The 25,961-nt window shown below is 36.8% G+C and overlaps 1 protein-coding gene across 13 annotated transcripts in view; it reads left to right on the top strand.

The window, feature by feature from the left end:
* Positions 1-25,961, top strand: part of NRCAM (neuronal cell adhesion molecule) — a 215,444-nt gene that overhangs the window by 168,842 nt on the left and 20,641 nt on the right. For 4 of the 13 annotated variants that reach the window (XM_036247278.1, XM_036247276.1, XM_036247277.1 and 1 more), the window contains 15 exons: positions 2,966-3,109; positions 4,355-4,466; positions 5,727-5,893; positions 5,997-6,144; positions 7,758-7,882; positions 8,322-8,351; positions 9,859-9,960; positions 13,500-13,697; positions 13,796-13,866; positions 15,202-15,427; positions 15,800-15,915; positions 17,206-17,410; positions 20,107-20,229; positions 21,152-21,328; positions 22,372-22,407. In XM_036247278.1, coding sequence (XP_036103171.1) covers positions 2,966-3,109; positions 4,355-4,466; positions 5,727-5,893; positions 5,997-6,144; positions 7,758-7,882; positions 8,322-8,351; positions 9,859-9,960; positions 13,500-13,697; positions 13,796-13,866; positions 15,202-15,427; positions 15,800-15,915; positions 17,206-17,410; positions 20,107-20,229; positions 21,152-21,328; positions 22,372-22,407 — 1,980 coding nt within the window. Of the gene's footprint in view, positions 1-2,965; positions 3,110-4,354; positions 4,467-5,726; positions 5,894-5,996; positions 6,145-7,757; positions 7,883-8,321; positions 8,352-9,858; positions 9,961-13,499; positions 13,698-13,795; positions 13,867-15,201; positions 15,428-15,799; positions 15,916-17,205; positions 17,411-20,106; positions 20,230-21,151; positions 21,338-22,371; positions 22,408-25,961 lie in introns of all 13 variants that reach the window. The other 9 variants (XM_036247282.1, XM_036247283.1, XM_036247281.1 and 6 more) reach the window with 5 other exon arrangements.

Below are 25,961 nucleotides of genomic sequence, written 5' to 3'. Positions count from 1 at the left end.
ATGGTGATATAACATTTTTTTATTGTGGTTAAAAAAGCACGTTACATGAAATTTACCATCCTAACCACTTTTGTTGTTGTGAATCCTCACCTGAAGATATTTTTCCATTGATTTTTAGATAGAGTGGAAGGGAGGAAGAAGGGTGGGGAGAGACATTGATGAGAGAGTGACACATTGATTGGTTGCCTCCCACACAACTCTGACTAGGGCCAGGGATCAAACCTGCAACTCAGGTACATGCCCTTGACCAAAATCGAACCCATGACCCTTCGGTATGAACGCAATGCTCTAACAGCTGAGCAACACTGGACAGGGCCATCTTAACCATTTTTAAGTGTACAATTCAGTGGTGTTAAATATATTCACATTATTGTGAAAGAGATCTCCAGAACTTTTCCATCTTGCAAAACTGGACTCTATGCTATTAAACAACACAGGGTAGTATCAGTTCTGAAAGCACAACATATTGAAGGGATCTGAGGAGTTCTTAGTCTGCCACCCATCCAGACAGATTGGGCCCAGAGCTCTCCTCGGACCTCATCACGATCTAAAATGCCCATCGCTCACTCCTGGCCCTCCACTGCCTGGCATGTCCAGAGAGGTGTATGTTGGGTAACTGAGAGTCCCCTGAGGACTCCCAACAGGTAGTGCCAAAGTCCTGGGTCCAAAAATGCTAAGGATAATTGACAGAGAAGGAGACTTGGAAATGCTGCTCTGTTCCAGCACTCCTTGCTGAGGCAGTGGATGGACATCATGAGAGTGTGTGAGTCAGAAAGACCCTGATGATATTAGACCTGGGATCGGGAACAAGGATCTGTCTTAAGGTATACTGCATTCTCAGGGTACCTGGCTGCCTAGCCACTGCTGTAGTTCACTTCCTAGATCACTGTGACATTTTTGTCCTCTGCTGTAATTTATTGATGAAATCTATACCCTGTTCAAGGAGTTAGAAATTAAGTCACTAAATTTGTAGTAACTTGTTATAGCAGCAGTAGAAAACTTATGCATGAAAAATGAGCACAATACTTTGAATATGTATAATAAAACAAGGATTAATAACTATATTTTGACTTACTTTTATTTAAGTGAGTTATTCACAGATGAACCAGATATTTGAGATTTTAAAGTGACAAAGGGGTCCAGGGAGTGGGAGCAGGGGATCAATGGGGAAAAAAGGAGGGACATGTGTAATACTTTCAATAATAAAGATAAATTTTAAAAATAAAGTGACATTTCACTCACTATAATACTTTCCGGGTCCCTCCATGTTGTCTCAAAGGGTAAGAGATCTTTCTTTCTTACATCTGCATAGTATTCATGGTATATATGTACCACAGCTCTTTTATCCATTCATGTACTGATGAACACTTGGGCTGTTTCCAGCTCTTAGCAATTATAAATAGTGCTGCTATGAACATGGGGGTGCATATATTCTTTCTGGTTGGTGTTTCAGGATTCTTAGGATATAGTCCTAGAAGTGAAATCACTGGGTCAAATGGCAGTTTCATATTTAATTTTTGAGGAAGCACCATATTGTTTTCCACAGTGGCTACACCAGTCTGCATTCCCACCAGCAGTGTACTAGAGTCCCCTTTTCTCCGCATCCTCGCCAGCACTTGAGGATTTGTTGATGGTGGCCATTCTGGCAGGTGTGAGGTGGTATCTCATCATCGTTTATGCTGAGTGAAATAAGCCAGTCAGAGAAAGACAAGTACTACATGATCTCACTTATTTAGAGAACATCATGAACAAAATAAACTGTCAAACAATATAGATCCAGAGTCATAGAAGTAAGGAACAGACTGACAAACCTCAGAAGGATAAGGAGTGGGAGGAGTGAGAAGAGATAAACCAAAGAACTTATATGCGTATATGCCCAACCAATAGACACAGAGCCAGGAGGATGGGGGTCAATGGGGGGAGAAGGAGAGGATATCTGTAATACTTTTAACAATAAAAAATAATAAAAATATAAAGTGACGAAGGAGTCTAAATGCAGTGATAATCATGATTTAGATACACGTACTTTCCTGGTCATCAAAGAGAAAAATGGTGTGTAGAATTAAAGTCAAGCCTACTTAAGTGGTTCAAGTTGTAAGAGGGGTGTAAAAGAAAAGCTACTGTTATTTAATTTTGATTTTGATCACCACGCTGAGGCCGATATCTATTATCCCTTTTAGTGTACGTTTACAGGACTGTAAGGTCTCTGCCTAAGGTTTAGCTTCACAAAAAGGAATTTATCTTCAGAAACACAGCACTTCCAAATTATTGGGCATGGCCTGGACATAATTCTCACATATATTACCCAACCAATTCCATTCCACTTTAGTAAAGATCAGTCCTGGCATTGACATTTTTTTTAAGTACTTGAGAGATTTGGCTGAAAATACTACCTTTAAAAGAAATGTTACACAATTTATTTCTATGTCAGCCTTAGGAATTTCCAAAACAGGAAAATAGATATCTTCCCATTTAATTATTAGTTCTATATTTATTTATTTATCTAGTTATTTTAATAAGAGGCTCTTAAAATAGAAAGATTTGGATGAGCTAGAGGGTCTATATTTTTTTTACTAGTTTTTGCTCTCTCCTCTAATAATTAACTTGCTTCCTCATAAATAACCATAGTTTCTTTGTGAACAAGGCAGTGTTTTCCTAAATTTGTATTGCAGTTTTCACCTTACTTGTGCTTTTCTGTTCCTGCATCTCTCAAAATAGCATTCATTCTTGCTGAATCAATCCACTTAAAACTATGTGAATATCAAACGTACACTCTTGCTAAGTGATAACTAAAGTCTGAGGAAGAAATATTATGGCTCTGCCTCGGTTCTTGGTCTTGTCCTTTGTATTGAATATACCTAGATCCATCTGTGTTTGTTCTGCTTACTATAATGTAGATCTCAAGCTTTACATCTTCTAAGCAAAGAGGAATAAATGTATACTTTTTATTTTTACACCCAAACAGTTGCCCCTGATGACCCCAGCAGGAAAATAAATGGCGATACAATTATTTTTTCAAATGTTCAAGAAAGATCCAGTGCAGTGTATCAGTGCAATGCCTCTAATGAATATGGATATTTACTGGGAAATGCATTTGTAAATGTGCTGGGTAAGCTCTTCCTTTATTAAAGACATTGCAAATTAAATCCATGTCTCCTGTTGTTTTCCATGCATTCAACAAAAACGCATTGAGCATCTGCTATGTGCAATGCTTAGTACTTGGAGCTGTAAGGATATAGAAAGATGAGTAAGATACAAACCTTGCTCTAAAGGGTATTACAGTCTGTTCTTAATGTTCTTTTATAACACAGTATTTATTATAGGATATTCTTCATTGTACAAATAATCAGAGTCAGGCTGCTCCATTCACAAATAGTTAGACCTTGTCAACCCTTCAATAGGAAAATAGCATTGATCTGCCATTAGTAACAGAATGTCACTGCTCTTCTATCCTTAGAAACTGACAACTTGAATAACAGTTCTGATTTTTTTAAAATAAATCATTAATCATAATAGTTGGCCTTTATTCAAGTCACAGGTGTGCATTTATTTATTAATTTATAATGATACATTTAGAAAACTAAGACATATTCAAACATATTCTGAAACGGTGTGTTTATGTGAATCATTATATTCCTTATAATGGACAAAAGAACCAAAATACCAAATTTATTAAAAGTTTACCTGAGAATTGTTGTCATGATGCTAGGGAATTATATTTCAACTCTTTAAGTGTCATAAACTCCCTTTCAAACAAAATTAAAGGTAGTAAACCAACCAGTACTTGGTATTTTTCCTTTGTGCTTGAACTGAAGATCAATAAATCAAATGAAGAGCTGAGCAGTTGAGATATTGGTGAATGTTTAGGAAGCAGTTTAGATTTCTGGTTCTGTTTTTTAATCATCAGCACTCTGCTTTTTTCTGCTGGTTCCACTCCAACCCACCCACCCCCATTATAACCCTAAGATTGTGATGGGCCAGTCATTCAACAAATATGTACTTACTCATGATTTTTGTGCCAGACATTGTGCTAGTTTCTGGGGGGAAATAATAAAAGTGTCATTCCCTTGCCTCAAGGTACTCATAGTATAGTAGGAAATATAGATAAATAAATCAATTATTAAAATATTATGCTTGATAATATGTGAGGCATGAGGCAGAGAGAGAAGACTTTTATTTTTCCCCCTTGAGTGACTGGTAGTATCATACCTGATAGAGAACATAAGGGCAGAGGCATATTGGTTATGCTTTACCATAAATGCTAATGGCCTTAAAACATAACACAATAAAATAAATGGTGGGTCTAAATGTTTATGTTATTTTATATTTGCTTTGCCTTTTTTAATGTTTCTAGCTGAACCACCACGGATCCTTACATCTGCAAACACACTCTATCAGGTCATTGCAAACAGGCCAGCTCTATTAGATTGTGCCTTCTTCGGGTCTCCTCTTCCTACCATTGAGTGGTAAGATTGGCCCTACTTATTTTTAATATTTACATTTTCTAAAGCCTTCAAATTTCTCAATATGTTGGGTTTTAGTCAGAGAACAGGTAGGGGAAAGGCAGTGCAGAATCCATCCTGTTTTTAATTGTTAAATTTGTTCACAAATATTTATTAATTTCTTGCTCTGTGCTAAATATGCACATATATAATTTTTTTAACAGCACACTTTGTCAACCACGGAGATACACGTACATTACCAGGGACTTCATGACTGGTAGTTAGAGGCATTGGTTGGAGGATATTCCTTGAAAATAAAATATCATTTGGGTGGAGAAGAAATTCTATAAGTTCAAAATCAGAATTTGTTATTACTAGTTTTATCTTTATTGCCTCTCCCACCTGAATTTCCTGACTTGGATCCAGCCAAGCTCTCCTGTGTCCTTTCACTCCCCACTTGGAACATCCTCTTTCACATAACACTCCTGACACAAGTTCTGTTCTTCCTCCTGGCTTTCTTACTTTAGCATAAGCTGGAAGAAACAAGTCTAGCATAAGCAACAGCTCAGAATGCATGAATAAAAGAATTGGAACATTCATTTATTGGTCATCTATCAGATGCCAGACACTGTGCTGAGCTCCAGCTACTGATGAAAGCCAGGTGTAGGATTAAAGTATAATCTCCCCAGGTCCCCACTTCGACTGCAGAGACATGGGTGCTTGTGCAGGTAATTTCCTAGTGTAGGTGGCAGGTTATCAATTATCCCAGTTGATTTGGCCTTTTCATCCAGCCTCACTTCTGTCTGATACTAATCAGGAAGCTGAAGGTACACATGCTTTACACACATGCGTCATTTTTTTTCTTCCTTGAATATTTTTCTAGTCATACTTTCAAAAGTACAACCCTTGTAGCCTGCAGATAGAATTACAATACATCACAGTAGGGGGAAAGGTCAAAATGAGTGGTCGTCACTTGGCCTATTTTATCACTATGTCAACATAGAGTGTATAATAAAGTGTTTATAAAATTATGAATCTCTCATTATGAGAATTACAATTTAAGTATTTTGTATTGTCACCCTAATTCGAGCACCATTGATCATTGAATTCTCCAGTATTAAATCCTATCTTTATGTTGATCCTGCTGACTTACAAGTATGCAATATGCTGTGCAGATTCCAAACATCTCTGAACTTGATACTGTAATGCAGATCTTGGCATATTATGTCTGACTTCAAATTATGTTGTGTTTTACTTCTCATTGTGATTATTTCCATAATGAAGGTTTAAAGGAGCTAAAGGTAGTGCTCTTCGTGAAGATATTTATGTTTTACATGAAAATGGAACTTTGGAAATTCCTGTGGCCCAAAAAGACAGTACAGGAACTTATACATGTGTTGCAAGGAATAAGTTAGGAATGGCAAAGAATGAAGTTCACTTAGAAATCAAAGGTAAGGCAGAAGTGGCAAAATATTTTCAAGAATTATGCCTAGTGTAGGTTACTGAGTAAATTCTCCAGCTTTGGCAATAGATAACAATAGCTTTAAATTTCAGATCCAACTAGGATCATTAAACAGCCTGAATATGCAGTTGTGCAAAGAGGGAGCACAGTGTCCTTTGAATGCAAAGTGAAACACGATCACACCTTGATCTCTACTGTCATCTGGCTGAAGGACAATGGTGAGCTGCCCAGTGATGGAAGGTATTTGAAGATGATTTATTTCCTTTGTCTTGCTTCTCTCTTTAAGTTGTATTGAATAAAGGTTTATTGTATATTGACTTAACAATGACGTTTTTAAAGTTTCTGAAGTCTACTTTTTGCAAAATAAGTACTCATTTTCTCCCTGCTGTAAATATTTATACCTGGAAAAGCATTGAATTATTGAAATAAGACCCTGAGAATGTTTGTCTATCACTGTGTCTTGGTCTCCTGAGTAATTCAGGATGAGAAAAACCTGTCAGACCATTGTTTTCTGCCCTGTACAGTGAAGTCTCAGCAGCAGTTTTTGTTGCCATCCTACAAATAAGCAGAATTACAATCTCTTTGATCACCAGAGTGCACCTGAATCCTTGTATTTTAAGGGACACTAGATTTTACTTGGATAGAGAGTTTTCTTTTTATTTTACTTAGAGACAATAAAAAGAGAAAACATTTAAAACAGCCTGAGCATGTTGCAGCCCTTTAGCTTGGAAGAAAGCTGGTATCTATTTTCCAGGTGAGGCCCTCAATTGACTCAGTAAGTACAGAGCTGAAGGTGTACATTTTAGCTATCAGAGTGCAACTCCAAGCATCGCCCCCCTGTTGGAAGGAATGCTGGATGTTGGTGGGAATAGTTCCTGTGGTTTGCTTGCAAGGTGCCTAAATGGTGCCTTATTGCTATTAATAGCCTCTGAGAGAACTATGTGGCCTTCTCTATATGCCCAGAGTTTCCATCTAGTTTAGTACTTCAGCTGGTCAGCTTTATTTTGGGAATCTGAGTGATAAAGGTGAGAAGGAAATAAGAAGTAATGACCTTCAGTTTAAGTTGGCTAAAGCTTTAACTTGGATATTCCCTGCAAAGACAGTTAATGTTTTATACAGAATTGTTAAAACCTTGCATGAATCCTGCTCTGGCCAGTGTGGCTGTTGGTTGGAGCATAATCTTGTACACAGAACAGTTGAGGGTTCAATTCCTGGTCAGGGAACATGCCTAGATTGAGGGTTCAATCCCCAGTTGGATGCATATGGGAGGCAACCAGTCAATGTTTCTCTCTCACAGAGATGTATCAATGTTTCTGTCTCTCTCCCTCTCCCTTTCTTTCTCTCTGTCTTTCTCGTTCTCTCTCTCCCCTTCCTCTCTCTCTCTCAAATCAATAAAAAACATATCCTTGGGTGAGGATAAAAAATAATAACAATAATAATTAAAAATAAAATATACACTTTGTTAGAAATTGAGCTGGATGGGTGCTGTTCAAAGGTTTCTTAGCAGCAGAAGCCTTAGGAAAGCCCTCGAGTAAGGTAACTGGAGCTGTCCCACCTCACCTCTGATGTCCCTGATCTCTGAGGAGACTCTTAAAACTTCAGGGGCATGGTTGAGTCCCACTGGCCAGATGACTCAACAAGCCTTATAACCCATGTTTATAATTCATTATTGCTGTTTTCCAACTTTAATCATTATCAAAGTTGATACATAGTGTGTACGATTTTAGCTCTAATGTGCTGCAAATCTTCATCATCTTTCTCTTTTATCAAATTGACTATTTCATGCCAGTAAAGCAATCATCAGATGTGGTTAGATGTCCATTTCAGTTGCCCTGAATGTGTTTTATTCACAGGTTCACTATTGACAAGGACCATTTGGAGGTAGCTGATGTAAGTGACAGTGATGGCGGAACCTACACATGTATGGCCAACACAACTCTGGACAGCGTTTCTGCCAGTGCTGTGCTTAGCGTTGTTGGTAAGAACTGGAACACACAGCACAACTGGCTGCCCTGTTTTAGGTAGAAAGGAAAAATTGTCAATAAGTAATTGTTTGCTTGTTAGAGATTTACAATTTTGTAGGTGAGTTAAATACATTTTTCTTCTTTGAAAGATATCCATAAGGCGGTAATTTCAGTGTAAATAATACTCTGTAGCAGCACTGAAATAAAATGGGGGTTATGCATATTAGTGATATTTGCATAAAAATTGGGGAAAATAATCTACTTTTATTTAAAATGGAAGGCTACCCCCTAAATTGTTACTGCATGTTTATCAATGCCATTGCTCACAGTTAAGCAAGCATAAGGCTTAGTTTTATCATCTTAATCATGTTCAATCATTGTCTTCTTGTGCTATCTTTTATCTTTCCATTACTAATTTGTGATTAAAATCCTTTATATTAATGTTCTTTCTAGCTCCTACTCCAACTCCAGCTCCCATTTACGGTAAACTAATGAATCTTCTCTCTCTCTATTTTCTGTCAAACAATGTCACATTTGCAGTAAAGTTACTTTTCTCTGTCACATCATTGTGTTTCTTTAGGGAAAGGGGCTGTACCAATGTTCTGTTGCTTTGCTCCTTTACTCTGTACATCATTTCTTCATTGTGTTGGGAACTTTTCAGTGAACATATTTCCACTGTCTTCTAAATATTTCATGTGTTATTATAAAGTCATTTCATTTGATAAAAGTCCCTCTTTGACACAATTTCCCTGTAAAGAAACATAGTGTTTTCTCAAAAACTGTCATCCACATTTTACAGAATGAAAAAGCTATTTCAAATATCACTCCACAAATCAAGCTTTTATTTAAGTCTATTAATAGTTGTTTTGGAAAAAATGAATGTTTTGTAATTTCATTTTCAAGAACTTTATGTAGGAAAGCAATGGATGTTTAGAACATTTGACCTTTGTGTCAGAGAAAACCAACCCACTGTATGTTAACAAAAGATAAACCACTAAAGAAAGACCAAGAGGAGGGTACTTAAGGTTGTGTGCTTTTTCTGAGTCTGGAAAATAAATCAGAAATTATTTCCAGAAATCTTTGATTAAGGAACCCTCATCTTTATTTAGTGTAGAAATACACAAATTAATTTTGTGGCACAAACTCAGCTGGATTCTACATAGGATTGTTAATTATGCTATAGAAGACCTGTCCCTTGTAGACATTTGTTGCTACTTTACTGATAGGAAAAAAGTGCCCATATTTTTATATGGCCTCGGCTCCTCCAAGAGCCAAAGTTACTCCAGGAGCAAGGTCAGGAAAAGTCCCAGGGAGGAACATGAACTTTCTGGATCTCAGAAGCACCATTAGAAGAGGCAGACATGCTTCTGGGACACCTTCTGTCCTCTGAGAGTAAACATACCTCCCCATGTGCCTGACTGACTCTTGTACTGAGTATCTCAGAAGAGATACTGAGAGCTACCTGTATAGCATAAATTTTATAATTTCTTTAAAATATAAATATTCTTCAGGAACCCTTAAATCCATACTTTAGCTTAGCATGTTTTAGGAAGATAATTTGAGTCTTCTTTAGGCTTCTTTAAACTGTACGTGTACTTGCCTGTGTTTGTTTTTCAGCACTTACGATTCTGTTTCTCATTTATTAGAAATTAAGTTTCTATATAATTTTTTCTGTCTTTGCTCATTCATGTTTATGAGAAGACACACACTGAGAGTGCTGGTAAACCATCCACACCCATTTCACTGGTTTTGGTTACAAGTAATTTAGTTTCATTTGAAAAAGAAGCAAGCAGAACTCATTGATGGGTTGTCTTGAGTGTGCTGTGTGTTTCCAGCAACCTCAGTTGTTTCCATTTCATTTCAGTTGCATGCTCATTGACCATTCAGAATGCTGTGCCTTTAATATGTCCCCCCTGTGAATGGTATCACAAGTAAAGGAGAACCTCATGAGGATGGATGGTTAACTATGATATGTGTGTTTGGTCTACAGATGTCCCAAATCCTCCCTTTGATTTAGAATTGACAGATCAACTCGACAAAAGTGTTCAGCTGTCATGGACCCCAGGCGATGATAATAATAGCCCTATTACAAGTATGTGGTGTCATTTGCTTTATCACCGATAAAAATAAAAACCATTTTTAAGCACTTTGTCATATGCAATTGAAATTCCTTACAGAGATATTTGACAGTATTCTCTGCTTCGTTACTAATAGAACAGAAACATTTATTTATGGCTTTCTTCTCTTCAGAACTAGAGTTATTTTTGGTTCAGCTTCTGGTACAGGACACTAATTAATTGTTGAAGATGTTAATTAAGCAAATACACTATCATTTTGTGTTTAAGATCCATAAGAATCACCTTTAATTTTCAGCACAGTAAGAAAATGCATTGTAAGTTATTCGTTTTTGCCCATTAACATAGGAATAAAGGATAAGAGGGCCAGGTGCTATAATGCCTAGTCTATATATTAGGAAATTGAGACTTGAAGAGTATAGTGACTTTTCAAACCTACAATTGGTAACAGAACTGTGTGTTAACATCAGATCTGTTAACTTCCAGTCCCAGGTCTCTTTTTTCTGATTATTCTTTACTGCAAAGTAGTGGCACCATCAGCAATGTGAACTCCTCACCTTGATGGCATAAGCCTAGGGAATAAAATCAGGTGATGGACCATACCATAAGAATACTTGAAGAGCTTAATAAAATTAGGCTATAGATAAGCTTAGAAATTTTAAAACCATAGAGATACTTGAGTGTAGAGACAAGCCTTGCTTGTAATTACCTTCAAGTATATACTTCAGGAAGACTAAAGATCTTTCTAATGACTACTTAAGATTATTCTAAGATGAAATGTGTGCTGATTTATTGCACCCTCTGTTAAAGCATTATATTGCCAATGAAATTAAACAAAGCCTCCTCTCTACCTTGTGTAATTTACTGGTGTTCCTTTCTCAATTGAGATTTTAGTGTCCTTGATCAGAATACTCAGTCACTCATGCTGAGTCTTCCAGTTAACTCAATTCATTAGCCAGATTTATCTGCTTAGGATTCTTAGGGTTGTTCTTTACTTATGTTACAATGATAGTATTAGATTTCAAGGCATTTCTACTTGCTCTTTCATTCACCCCTTCATTCAACAGATATTTATTGAATGCCTATTATGTACCAAGTATTGTTCTACAGTAAAAATATCTGCCCATAGAGAGCTTTATTTTAGTTGAGGACACAAATAAAATAACATTAATAATATATATTATGTTATAAATAATGTTATATATTTTTATACATGTATATGTGTACACACACACACACACACACACACACACACACACACATCTCAGAGCTCCCTTCAAGAGAGAACCTGCTGCAAGCAGTGTTAACAGCAGGCTCCATCAGCGGCACCTTCCCCAAAGACCTACAGTATTCATGTAAGGCCACTCTCTTCCTGAGCTACTCCAGTGACTGAGCACAGCGAGGGTTCTAGAGCTCAGCCACACCAGCACAGAACTTTACTCTGGGCTCCTTGTTGACCTGGCTGAGACAATACTGCAGTCTGAGGCTTTTCCTACACACTGTTCCTTCCTTTCCCTCTCCTTTCACTGACATCAGACCTGTATTGTGGTCTGAAGATCTTCCCTGCCTATTCCTGTTTTCTCTCTCTTTTATCTTCCATAGTCATTTCCCCCCAAAAGTCTCTTGCACTTCTAATTCTGTCTTAGCATCTGCTTTTTAAAGGACTCAAACACTTATATATCTGTACACATGATTGTGCATGTGTATATGTGTTGTGTGTTTGTGGTATATGTTTAGGTCATGCAGAAAAAAACAAAGCATGTGAAGGAGGTTAAGGAATATAGGGGTCAGGGGGATAATTATGAATATGGTGGTCAGGAAAGGACACATTAAGAAGGTAACATTTGAATATCTCAATAAAGACATGAGAAGGGAGAAAGTGAACACACTCTGCAGTTTCTGAGGGAAAATCTTTCCCGACAGAGTAAGAAAAAGCAAAGATCCTAGAACAGGGAGATGTCTGCTAGGATGCCAGTGTGGCTGGAGTGAATTGAACAACAAAACAAAGTAGGAGAGAAGGTCAAAGAGCTAAAGTTGGTGAGTGGGGGTGGAGTGTGAAATTGCAAGGCCTTGTAGGCAATTATAAAGGTTTGGAAAGTCACTGGAGGGATTTAAGTAGAGGAGTGATTCATGGATCATTGTGATTATTTGATTGAAAATAGTCTCTTAGTTCTCAAACTGCATTGAAGTACCCTGTGGGAACCTTAGCAAATCACACGCTCAGAGGGGTGCTTCAGGATATTTTTAAAGTTTTTTATTTTTTAATTTTGATATTTAAAAAATGGTGACATCTGTCAGGCACCACATGAAATATTAGCTTCAGGCAGTTTATGGTTTTGCATTGATATTGCTACATCTTATTATAATGATGTCACATCTCTGCAATGTCTGCTGTAATAAAAAGCAAGGATCACCTCCAAATTAATGTAGATTGAAAGGAGAACCCTAAGTATTGAGCTTCAGAGCACTATAACACATGATGTTTCTAGTTCATTTCTGTATCTATAATTCATGTTATTGTACATGGCACATAGTAGGCAATTTAATGAATATTTAAATAGCTATTTTTTACAAGAGTAAAACATGTACATACCACAAAATTTTGGTAGATGCAAGAGGGTATGCACTGAAAAGTGAGTCTTCCTCCCACCCCTGATTTCTAGTTCCTCAGCAACACCAGTGGTATGTATGTATCCTCTGAGAGGTAATACATGTATATTCAAGCATATATGAATTTGTATGTATCAAAGTAAATATTTTAACTTTTACACAAGTGTAGTTTCAAGCACACAGTGTTCTATATCCTACTTGGTTTGACTCAACAATATATTGTAGACATTATTCCATTTTAGTACATATGGAACTGCTCCATTTTTTTAATAGCAGCAGAGTATTCCATTGTGAGGGTGTACCATAATTTATTTATTTAATGTCCTATTGAACATTTGGGTCGTTTGCAATTAGGTTATTTCAACTGTGGACCATGCTGCAATGTGGGTTCTTTTTTATGTGTATGTGAGCATATGCATGAGTGCATTTATTTGAAATAAATTGCTAGAAGTAAAATTTCGCAATCAAAGGGTATTGAGTTAGATGTTTGAAATTGTCCTCTATAGAAGTTATACCATTTTACACCTCCCACAGAGTATAAGAATATTTGTTTCCTGAGTCATAGTCAATAAAATGTATTCAACTTTTGATTGTTACCAGTCTGGTTAGTGGAAAATGGTTTCTCACTGTATTTAATTTAATTTCTATTATGAAAAAAACTGACCATCTTTTCATATATTTAAACTTTCCTAGGAATATATATATGGATCCCTTCTAAGAGTTTTAATTAACTAAACTCAGCTTGCTAGAGAAATATTATTGGGTATGCTTAAGTACTGAGGATGATGATTGAACTCTGAAATCAAAATATTCTAATGAAATATTTCTTGAAAGTGAAATAATGTATGTTTGTCTACTCATCTTAAATTATTAGTTATTCTAGCAATCTACTCTTAAGTGACTGAATTTACTGTCTTTATTTGTTTTGTGTGCATGTTATGTCTAGAATTCATTATTGAATATGAAGATGCAATGCATGAAGCAGGGCTATGGCACTACCAAACTGAAGTTCCTGGGACACAGACTACAGCCCAGCTGAAGCTGTCACCTTATGTGAACTACTCCTTCCGAGTGATGGCAGAGAACAGCCTCGGGAGGAGCTTGCCCAGCGAGATATCTGAACAGTATTTTACTAAAGCTGCAGGTAAAGCAAGACTTTTGTGATATGAAATAAAATAGAAAAGTTGTCCATGGTTTGAAAAAGACCAAAGTTCACATGTATGTGGCTGCTTTAACTTCTAGAACCGGATAAAAATCCCATGACTGTGGAAGGACTAGGATCAGAGCCTGATAATTTGGTGATTACATGGCAGGTGAGCTCTGTTTAAAGACTTCAACTTTCCTCAGTTTACTTTAGAGTGAAATAAAACTAGTTTTAAAATAATATCTGTATTAAATCCCATTTTACCCATTTTGGGGGGAAATCTATATTATATATCTTTATTTAAAAGACAGTATTTTTGGCCCTGGCCAGCATGGCTCAGTGGTGAGAGCATAGTCATGCACACCAAAGGGTCACAGGTTCAATTCCCAGTCAAGGGCATGTACCTGGGTTGCAGGTTCAATCCCCAAACCTGGTCAGGGCACATATGTGTGGCAACCAATAATGTGTCTCTCACATCAATGTTTCTCTCTCTCCTCTCTCTCACTCTCTCACCACCCCCCATCTCCTCCCTTCCACTCTCTCTGTAAATCAATGGAAAAAATATTCTCGGGTGAGGACTAACAACAAAAAGACAGTATTATGGAGAAGTTAACATCTTGATCCTTGGAGCAAAAATGAATGAGTACAAATCCCAGTTTCTTACTGTGTGGCTTTAAGCCAGTTGTTTAACATCTCCATTATGTATTTGTATAGCTGTAATAATAATAGAACCATCTTCATAAGAATGAAGGAGTTAATATATATAATGCCTAGAACAGTGCCTAGCACATACATGTGCTCAATAAATGCTACCTAGTAGTATTATTGTTATATAGAACCATCTAGAAGACATGTACCAAGTTTTTCCCAGTAGCCAACTTTTTTTTTTCTTCTTCTTATTTTTTTTTAGCTTATCTGTGTTGTCTGGACTTGGAAAATTAATACATAATTTTAAAACTTATTTTAGATAGATCTTTTCATGCAAACTTATATTTGTACATATATACATGCATACATGTAGAAACAGGACAGTGTGACAAACCAACTTTTTTTAAATAAAGAAATAAGCATTTTCCAAGTGAGATAGACAGTGATGTACTGTCACACAAATAGGACTATATAAAGGAACCTGTATAACAATGTTTTCAGTCATCCACCCTTGACTGTGGAGCCAGTTTGGGAGGCTTATGTGGTATATACTACTTCAAGATAGAAATTAAAAACTTTTTAAATGTTGACCCCAAACAAGCTTTTTTCATTAAAAATGAACAACAGCCCTGGCCAGTTTGGCTCAGCGGTTAGAGCGTCGGCCTGTGGTCCAGAGAAAAATGAACAGCAACAACAACAACAAAAACTCCCTGAGAATATTTCTAGCTTATACTGCAGTGTTTCATTGCTTACTTTAAGTGTGGGAATAGGTTTTAATTGGTTTTGCTGTTCCTGTAAAAGGTTGTGCAGTCAGCAGTGTATTTTATAAGTTCTGATTATTTTACTTTTCTTGTAGCCCTTGAATGGTTTTGAATCTAATGGGCCAGGCCTTCAGTACAAAGTGAGCTGGCGCCAAAAAGATGGTGATGATGAATGGACATCTGTGGTTGTGGCAAATGTATCCAAATATATTGTCTCGGGCACACCAACTTTTGTTCCATACCTGATAAAAGTTCAAGCTCTGAATGATGTGGGCTTCGCTCCAGAGCCAGCTGTAGTTATGGGACATTCTGGAGAAGACCGTAAGTGTCTGACACTGTTTATTTTTTTTTTATACTTTTCCCCAGCAAAATAGACTTACCAAAGTGCAAATCAAGTCTATTTCCAGAGGTGCTTAGAAAGGGAGGAAGAGAGGCAGCAATTAATTTGTTCAACATTTCTGAATTTAAATAGCCTACTATGTAGAAAATAGGTTCAGAATATTAAAAGTTATTTTTTAAAGATATTATTCTTACAAAGTGAACAGATATAAAAAATCTACTCTGAATCCTTGATAATTTATAGAATAGGGCTGGGGCATGCTTCATTGAAACCAAAATTATTAGACAGTGACATTTTTGCATGAAATTCAAAATAACATTGATACTTTATCCTCTTTCCCTGTCTTTCTCTAGTCCCAATGGTGGCTCCTGGGAATGTGCATGTGAACGTGGTAAACAGCACCTTAGCTGAGGTGCACTGGGACCCAGTACCTCTGAAAAGTATCCGAGGACACCTGCAAGGCTATCGGGTAAAACGAAGGGAGACCTTCCCTCTTCTTTCCTTAGGAACAGACTGGCAGTGAATGCCAAATGCACTCTTCTTGGTTGGAGGAGTTGTTTAGAGTTCCTCTGGTTTATCGCTTCAGGCAGGCCACACCTAAACAACCCCAGCTAAAACTGAATCAAAATCTCACTGCATCCAAAATGAGAAAATTTTTTTCTCCATTTTTCCCACAGATTATCCAAGATTTTGCCAATTAAGCAATTAACATACGCAAAAAATGAGGAAAACTAATGTTTAGAAAACTAGATATAATAAAATGCACCTAACTTAAAAACTATGCTGACCACACAAATTATCCTGAAAATAATGTAGACTTTTTAAAAAATAATTAAGATTAAACTTTAAGATCATATAGTACCAACTGTGATTCTTATGAACACCAATCATCTTTGTTCTTGGGCAGCACAGAAAGACTGGTGTATAAAGATTTTTTTTTTTTTTAATTGATAGTCAACTGTTTTTACATCCACAAAAAGTCCCTCCTTTGATTTGTTAACCCTGACTCCTAGAGGTCACTTTTTGCACTGCACCATGTTCAATTTTGCTTTTTTTCTAACATTGCTAGATTCAATACATGTTGAGTTCTCTTAAAAATGCCTTTAAACTGCTAAAAACTTAAGAGGACTTAATAAACAAAATTCTGGATTTTTAGCCAATGTTAATCTATACTTTGTTAATCAACTATAATATACTACAAAAAATACGTGTGACAGCCATAGACTTGGTATGGAGGAGAGTTCAGTCTCTCCTAATAACCCTGTGGCTTTGGACAAGTCACTCGGTAACCCAAGGCTCATTTGTACTATAGGAATAATAATAATAAAAGCTTCACTGTGGTTTTCAAGTAGAGTGAATGATATATTATATATGAAGTTTTATTAACTCTGGAAAAGTATATAAATATTGGCCAGTAATTTTTTCTTTTAGAATATTTTATAGAAGTAAGACACTTAAATCCTTCTATTGTCTTTTAGAGAGTGCTGTTTAGGTGTCATGCATTTTCATTTATTTCACTTATACTCCTCTAACAAAATAGTATATAGCCCAGTTTCACCACATATTCTTAATTTGACTTTCCTCATTATCTGTGGGCTTCTTACTCTCTTACCTCAGGATAGTATTTCTCAGTTTTGTTAGTAATCTTCAATAATAATAATAATAAAAGCTTCACTTTCTGAGGAAAAAAACAACAACATAAAACTTTAATCTTGTTTGCTCCCTTATACAACCCTGACATTTATTCTTGCTGCTTCAGATTTACTACTGGAAGGCCCAGAGTTCATCAAAAAGAAACAGACGCCACATAGAGAAAAAGATCCTCACTTTCCAGGGCAGCAAGACCCATGGCATGTTGCCCGGGCTGGAGCCCTTCAGCCACTACACACTGCATGTCCGCGTGGTCAATGGGAAAGGGGAGGGCCCAGCCAGCCCCACCAGAGTCTTTCATACTCCAGAAGGAGGTATGAGTTGGATGTGTCTTTCAGATCCTAACAACATGTGGCATATGCTGAGAGGCTTTGCATGACAGAAGGGCCCCCCAAAAAAGTATATTCTGGAAGCCAAATGTGATTTTCCCATAGATTAACACACTGTGCACAAGCTGACAAAGTGTCAGCTCAGATATGGACTGAGGGTATGAAGGCTTCAGATCACAAAATGCTGCCCTAAAATCCTCTCTCTCTTGACTTAATTTTTTTTTCTCCACACTCAGTCACACTGTCAGAAACCTTGCTAATTTGGTTTATTTCGATCATTAACTTCCTGACTGGAAGTAAGTTATATAACTTCTATAAGCCTCAATTACTTCATCTGAAAAGCGTGGGAACTAAATGTGATACCCTAAGAAAAACATCTAGAAAAGAAAATAATTTATAAGTCATGATTTATTTCTTTCTCAGTGCCCCTGCATAATTTATGCTAAACATGAGCTGAGTTAGAGGTTGGAAGTCTTGACAAAACAAGTTGGGAAGTGAAGGGAAAGTCACTGAAACATGGACCACTGCAAAGGGAAAAGGAAGAGAGGCCATGTATATGTTGTGTGGGAGTAGGGCAGGAGGAGTTTGGATGGGACACAAGATGAGGGAGAGAGGGGCCATAAGTAAGAAAGATAAGAATTTGAAAAGGTACTGAAAATCGGCCTTATCTATTTTGAATTTTGCCTCAAGCCAGCATTCAAAATGAGCTGGAAAACTTCAATGGATTCTTTAGTTATTTTAGGTAAAAGCAGTCCATAGACAAATTCTGTCTTGGCTCATGGTTGAAGGGCTCATGATGTCAGCAGCTTCTCAACAGTCTCTGAAGTCATCCTGTGTCCTGGCTCCCATCTCATTATGATTGCTGGTCATCGATCCCATTGTTCCTTATTGGTTAAGGGCTCCTTCCACTCAAGGCTTTCCCTAGTGAGACTCCATGCTGGTCCTTGATGGTGCAGGGGAAGGTGTCATAGAAGAGATGACCAGGGAATGAAGAGAGGAAGTAGTATGTTCAAAGACACAAAGGTATGAAACAGCGTGGCTCCTTCAGGGAACTGCAAATTGTGTAGCCAGAAATGGTGAGAAAAGAGGCGAAGGTCAGCTAGGGAGGACCCATATCATAAATGGTCTTAAATGTTGTGGATATTAAACCAGAGGCTCTTATCCTGGAGACTGTAGTCTCACAGGGGATCAATGAATGGGTTTAAGGAGCTCCATGAACCCCAGTATTGTAGAAAAAGGTATATATTTTTCCAGGGAGTATTTATGGTTGTCATCAGAGTCTCAAAGGGATCTGTGATCTTCCAAAGTTAGGAACCACTAGTTGGTTTGGGGAAGCTCAGAACTATGCCGGGTATGTTCTAGGCCCAGGCAAAGGCCATGGAGGCCCTGACGTGGGATGGTGGCAGAGAGCAGAGGATGGAATAGATAAGGTTGAGATGAATGAGGTGGAATTGACAAGATTTAGTGTCCCAGGAGATGGTGGCAATGAGGCAGAGGGAGTAATTCAGGATGACTCCCTGGTTTCTGGCTATAGTGACAGGCAAGATAGTGGTGCCATTAATAGGTCTAGGGAATGTGGTAGGTTGGGTAGAGGGGGTAATGATCATGAGAGAGAACTGACACCATCTATCATCTTCTTGAAGAAATGAATAAAAGAAGCCAAGGCATGTCTCCTCTGGTAATTTGCCAACCTCTGCCACAGAGAACCTGACACCCTGCAGGCCTGCCCCAGAGCCCGGGTTTGCCAGCACTGGGGTTTTTGTTCACCACCACAAGATTCTGGGTGTCTGTCTGCTCTCTGGATGAGAAGTACTCTGCACCTGGGCAGGCTGGCTCATGCCAAGAACCAGCAGGCAGGTTGTTTGGAGACACCTGGTTTGTTGGGGAAAACAGCCCTTAATAGCCCAGAACACAGCTGCTTCTACTGAAAGGTCATGTTAGAATAGTTTTACTTAGTCACTAGTTCCCTTTTATTTATCTTTTTTTGAGTTCCAATAGACTTTTATTATACAAATAATAAAGTAAATTTTTTTTATTGCTGACTGTGTTACAGATGTCCCCCATTTTCCCCCTTTGCCCCCCTCCACCTAGCCCCAGCCTCACCTTATTTCACTTAGCATAATAATACTTTTAAAATTATTTATTGACTGATTTTAGAGAGAGAGAGGAAGGGGGAGAGAGAGAGAGAGAAACATCAATTTGTTGTTCTGCTTATCTATGCATTTATTAGTGGCTTTTTGTATGTGCCCTGACCAGAGATCAAGCCTGCAACTTTGGTATATCGGGACAACACTCTAAGCAATTGAGCTACCTGGCCAGGACCACTAGTTTGCTTTTATTAAGACATCATTCATGCAACAAATAAGTACAGTTTCTTTTTAAAATTTTATTAAAATTATTGTCTCTTAAAAATATTGGTTTGGGTCCACTTAAAAGCAAAGTCTATGTATTTTGAGAGAATGGTTTTAATTAATCTAAATGGAAATAGTGAGGAAAAAAAAGAGGAAGAGACTGGATAAATGGGCACCTGTCACAGGTTTCTATCAATGTATTTTCAGCTGAATCAGGAACAAAAATGTGTTTCAAAAAACAAAAACCTTGATGAATTGTGTGAAATATGTCATTTTAATACATTTTAAAACATTAAAAAACCTTTTTGTTAACTGTGTTCTCATTGTAAGTTCCCAGTGCCCCATCCTCTTTGAAGATTGTTAATCCAACACTAGACTCTCTCACTTTGGAATGGGATCCACCAAGCCACCCGAATGGCATTTTGACAGAGTACACCTTAAAATATCAGCCAAGTAAGTTATTTGGAGAAGAAAAAAGGGAAAACATCATTTTAAAAGGAAAAGGAAAAGGAAAACTTAACTATTATCTTAAAATACCAACTGATCATTTCTTTTTTCTATTTTTGTATTAATTAATTAATTTATTTTTGTTATAGATGTTTCTCCTTTTTCCCCCACTGATTCCCCCTCTCCCCCTCCCCGCTCTGTCCCCAGCTTTGTTGTCCATGTCCATTGTTCATGCATACACGCATGTAAGTTCTGTGGTTTATCTCTCCCCCACCACCTCCTCTTCTGGGGATTGTCAGTCTGTGCCCCACTTCCACGTCTCTGGGACTACTCCATTCCTGAGACTGTTATGTTCATTATATTCCACAGATAAGTGAAACTAACGGATCATTTCTTAAAACTGTAGAATATATACATATACCTTTAAGTGTTATTCCAGAAAGAACTTCAAATCATATTTTAAAAGAAAAATTACATATGTGGTATTGAAAATTAAATATTCTGTGGATTAATACAGACCTTTGAGCATGGGGTTTAGGTGGGTGCAATAGTTAGATTGGGTAGACATTATCTATAATTAGAAAATATTAAGAAGAGGGGCTCCTCTGTCACAAGTCCTCTGAAAATGAGGTTTGCAATTATTTAACAATACATGACTCCATCTGCAAAAACACTGAGATGAGAAATACTACTGTGATTCAACTATACAAGTCCCTTAGCTTAGAAACCAATGGAGAAAATACTTCCCCTTGATATGCTATATTATAGGAGCTGTAAAAGGTTATCAGTTATGTTGGACGAAAAGTGAGTAGGGTTACAAAAATCGGTGTAATTAAGCTTGTCATTTTTGGTGGACACATTTATTTATAATAGTATTCCTGTAGCAATTAATGGAAAATGTTCTTTTTTTATTATTTCTTCTTGACAGTTAACAGTACCCATGAATTAGGCCCACTGATAGATTTGAAAATTCCTGCCAACAAGACACGTTGGACTTTAAAAAACTTAAATTTCAGCACTCGGTATAAGTTTTATTTCTATGCACAAACATCAGCAGGATCAGGAAGTCAAATAACAGAGGAAGCAGTAACAATTATGGATGAAGGTAAGATGGGTATGTATAAAATTCATAAAACTATAAGTATTATGAAACAAAAATCTTTAACTTAAATTTATGCTTTCTCTTTTCTTCTAACCATGGAGTGTTCATCTTACCCAATTAATACAAACACTTATTTGTAATTTCTCATTCAGATATATATATGAAATCAATTCTTTAATTCCTATTAGAATAATAACTTGATATTTGTTTTCCTAGCCCATATGAAAATTTTAAGCATATTAAAATATTGAGGTGAGAGTGAAAAATTACAATATTTCGCCACACTTGAATTCAAAGTTCAAGGCACTGTTTTTCCTTTCTACAACTTTACATATATACATACACAAACATGTACATACACATACATGTAATACAATATATATGCACACACACACATACATACATACATATACATAAATAAATATAAGTAATTCTAGTTCTTGTTTTGGTTCACCAGAAAATAATTTGCTAGAGTACATATTAATTTAGGCTTTCTAGCAATGAAATTGAAACACTAATTAAATAGTGCATTCATTTTGTGTTTGAGCATGGGACTTTGTACCTTGGTAGGCCATCTGGTATAGAGAAAACAAAATAGCCCCATTAAAGTACCTAGAAAAGGAATTAACACTTTGTTTCATACTTTTAAAAATTATTTTGAAAAACTTTAGATTCAATAAAAATATTATAAAACATTTTCTCTTTTTGCATTCTCTAAATTGTAGAATTGCCTAAGGAATATTATTTGATTATCTTCCATAGCATAAGAAATTGACATTTCTACCCCAACATTGGTTTCAGATATCCTAAGCCTTCTTATATAATAGGCAAGTATAAATAATGTACCTTAACTAAAGTGTGGATTTGATTACGGGGTAAGTTTGGGGACACCAACATGTCTTTGTCCCCTGTACTTGATATGCTACACTTCATTCTTCTTGCATGCTTTAACATTTTAATAAGTGTTTTTGTATAGCTTTACATGCTGATGGGTGTGTTACATTTAACTATATAGTGTCCTATTTCTGTTTCCTATTTCATTAAAGCTGGTATTCTTCCACCTGATGTAGGTGCAGGCAAAGGTAAAATAATTCATCTGCATGACTTTATACATGTGTGAAATTTGCAATGTTAAACATGGGGAAGTGCAGCATGGGTTAAAAGAGAAAATAAAATAAGCTTTGAAGCACCAAAAGAAAGAGAAGATCTTGAAAGATCTTGGCTTTAGTCTTTTTTACAAATAGAAAACCACACATTAAATTTTTCTCAGACTTTTCTGAAGATTTATCCCTGGTGCAAATCTTAATTTTAGCTTTTTACTGATATGGTTGTGGCTGGATCAGACAGGACCAAAACTGTGGATATGTTACAGATCCTCTATATGGCCATGCCACATATGAAAGTTTCAGAAATACTAGTCCTGTGATGAAAATAGCCTGTGAGAAATCAAATCAACTGAGCTTTCCATTCTAATCTGATTTAGCTGTACTTCTCATAGACACAGTGTACACTTTGCTGACATTATACTACATTGCCCATTTGAAACTTTGGCTTAGCAATACACTCTAACTGGCCAGGGACTGAAAGTGTCCCCATGAGCAAGTCTTTCAGTCTTCCTGCATGCTCTCCTCCGTTGTGTCACTCCATCCTGTTGTCACCAAACTACTGAAGTCTCCTCCTGGGTAATAGCCAGTCATCACAATGGATTACTTTTGTTCTCCTCTATTTCTCACAGCTCTGTGGGTGAGAAAGATTTGTTGGGAGAATGGTGCTTGAATGAGTTGTAATATGTCTTCCACGTGAGGCAGTCCCAAAGATCCCCAGTCTTTGACTTTTGGCTACTGGGGGGTCTGTTAGCTTTGGACACTTTTTCCATGTGGAGCACCCCTGGCCAGGGGTTTTCTTGGGTGTTGGCAGACTAAATGAGTACAATAGGAATGAAGAAAAAGACAGAGAAATAAGTTCTTTATCCTAAATTATTCAAGTCTTGTGAGCTCAAGCCTGATATATGTCTTCTATTTTCTTATAAATCTGCTTATATTCAGAGTGTTGTAAATTATAAAATGTAGTTTAGATAGATTTTGGAGTGATTGAGTAACTGTGGCCACTTTTGGTAATCTTAATATGTTATATATGTGTTTCTAGACTTGAACAAAATTTCCACAATATTGTAGAAAGATGTAAACCTCTCTTTTATATATATTCTTTCTTCCTGAGATAATTAGATATCAATTTGAATCCTTGGTTGTTTTACAATGATTTACTGCCAGGTCCCCTCATAACCTTTCCTAGAAGCATTCCAGAGAAAACCTGACCTCTTTCCCTGTGCAGTGGGCATCACTGACACTCTGCCTGGGTCGACAGCAGAGCACAAAACTGTGATGCATCAGGCTGCCTGCGAAGCAGGTCATCATTTCCATGGACTTGTCATGTTAGAATAGGACATGCAGTCCACTCGAAGAAACGTCACCTGTTTGTTTTAATGAATTAAAACCAACTAAAATATTTATTAAAACAGTTTAGGGTTTACCATTTAACGTTACTAAATTGAATTGTGAATTACTTATGATTATAGAGACAAGTAAAAATTGAGTGTCAGAAGGTTCTTGAAGCCTCCAGCGTTGAAATCTGGTGGCTCTTAGATAAGAAGAGAAATAGGATTTAAATTTTAAAAGAAAGCTAAATCTGCTCTTATTTTCTATATTGTTTCTTTTAATAGTGCAGTAATTAAACCTTGCTTGCATAAAATGATGACATTTTACATATAAGACTTTAAGTTGATTAGAAAGAATTTGTTATCCTGGGTTTTCTTCTCTTAAAAATATTTCTCTTTTCAATCCAAGAATAAATGTTATCTTCTTTATGTTCCTTCTCCAGGTGGAGTTTATATACTCCCTGAGAAAGAAACCTAGAAGTGCTCCACCAGCCTTCCAAATCTGAATATTTTTACATATTTTTATATCTTAATTTAAAGCAACATGAAAGAAACTAAAGAAGAGATAAATCATTGAAAGAAAACCTGTGATAGACTTAGCTATAGAAGCACCAGACACTAGTGATTTTAATTAACTTCTGACCAAAGAGGAGAAAAGAAATGCATCTAAGTTTACATTTTTTAACTTTCTGACAGATTTTAAGAGATGTTAATGAAACCCAAGCTTACAAATATATAATTACAAAAAGGATTATTTAAACTACAAAGGAGAAGCCAGGATAATTCATTTAGTCATATTATGCCTACTTTCCTGTTTCCTTACCAGTCTCCTCAACTGGACTGTAGAAATACTCTTGAGATCCATAGGAGCCCCTTACTTATCTTGATCTATGTCTTTGTTTTGTTTTCAATATCTCTGTAAGAATTTTAGTTGTTTGGTTGCATTTGTTCAATTTCTGTGTCCCTTTAAGCAGTTTTATATCTGGTGCTCTAGGAAACAGACCTGTGAAGGCATCTGTAAAAATGAACCAAAGCACGCAGATAATGGACTTGAGTTAAGGTCTCAGTATTGCTGATGATGGGCACTGCTTTATACATAGCTTTTATTTTCTCACCCTTGGGGCCAGTCTTCAGAGCATTTTTGTGAAGTGACTAGGTTGGGCACAGGAATAGGGGGAAACTAAGTGGCAAGTCAGAAACTGAACCTGATTCTTGACCAAATTAGCAGCTGACTGTTAATTAAGAGGAAGGCACTGAGGATCTGGTGACATCATCTCTGTAGTCAGAACCTCACTATACGATTATATCAGAGTTGGTCCCACCACGACCAATTAAGTCAAGAAACAGAAAATAAATAAATAAAGAAAGAAAGAACCAGTAAATTAAAATGAAGTGTAAAGTTTACAATTTTATTTGGCCTGAACAACAACAAAAAAGACTACATAGAAGGTTGGATCAAGTTCAGCAGCTAATGTCTACCTAGCACATACAGTGCAATAGCTTTTTATAACACAGTGTGTATCTAGATGGTAAAATATAGCCAGTGAAGACCAGTGCATGAAAAAGAGTAAAAATAGATGCTAAACAGTTATTTGAACAAAATATTACATGAAAATAGATGAATAGAGTATTTATTTTGCCAAACAGGATTAGGAAAACTTCACAAAGAGAGTAATAATATCCTTGGCCAACGTAGCTCAGTGATTAGAGCATCTGTCCATGCACTGAAGCATCTCGGGTTTGATTCTGTATCAAGGACACATGCCCGAGTTGCATGTTCCATCCCCAGCCTGGTAGGGGCACATTCAGGAAGCAATCAATTGATATGTCTCTCTTGCATCGATGTTTCTCTCTCTCTCTCTCTCTCTCTCTCTCTCTCTCTCTCTCTCTCTCTGTCTCTCTCTCTCTCTCTCTCTCCTACTGCCCCATCCCCAGCATTGTTCAGTAGTCCCACACTCCATTGTATATTAGTAAATGAAGACTTTGATGTTTCCTGGGATTGTATCTAATGGACAACAGTTCACATCATTCAGGGCCCATATAATAGAACTCATAAACGTTAACATTGTGCATCATTATTTCTGATTACTGGTTTACTTCCTAATGCTGTAGTTTAATAAATGAAAAACCTATGTGTAATGACAGTGAAGTATGAGTGAACCCTAAATTTCAGCAGTGAATTCTAATTTTGTTTTATGTTCA

Source organism: Molossus molossus, unplaced genomic scaffold (assembly GCF_014108415.1).
Source record: "Molossus molossus isolate mMolMol1 unplaced genomic scaffold, mMolMol1.p scaffold_m16_p_7, whole genome shotgun sequence".
Taxonomy (NCBI): Eukaryota; Metazoa; Chordata; class Mammalia; order Chiroptera; family Molossidae; genus Molossus; species Molossus molossus.
Note: the sequence above shows the minus strand (reverse complement) of the source record. Positions and strands in the feature narration are given on the sequence as shown.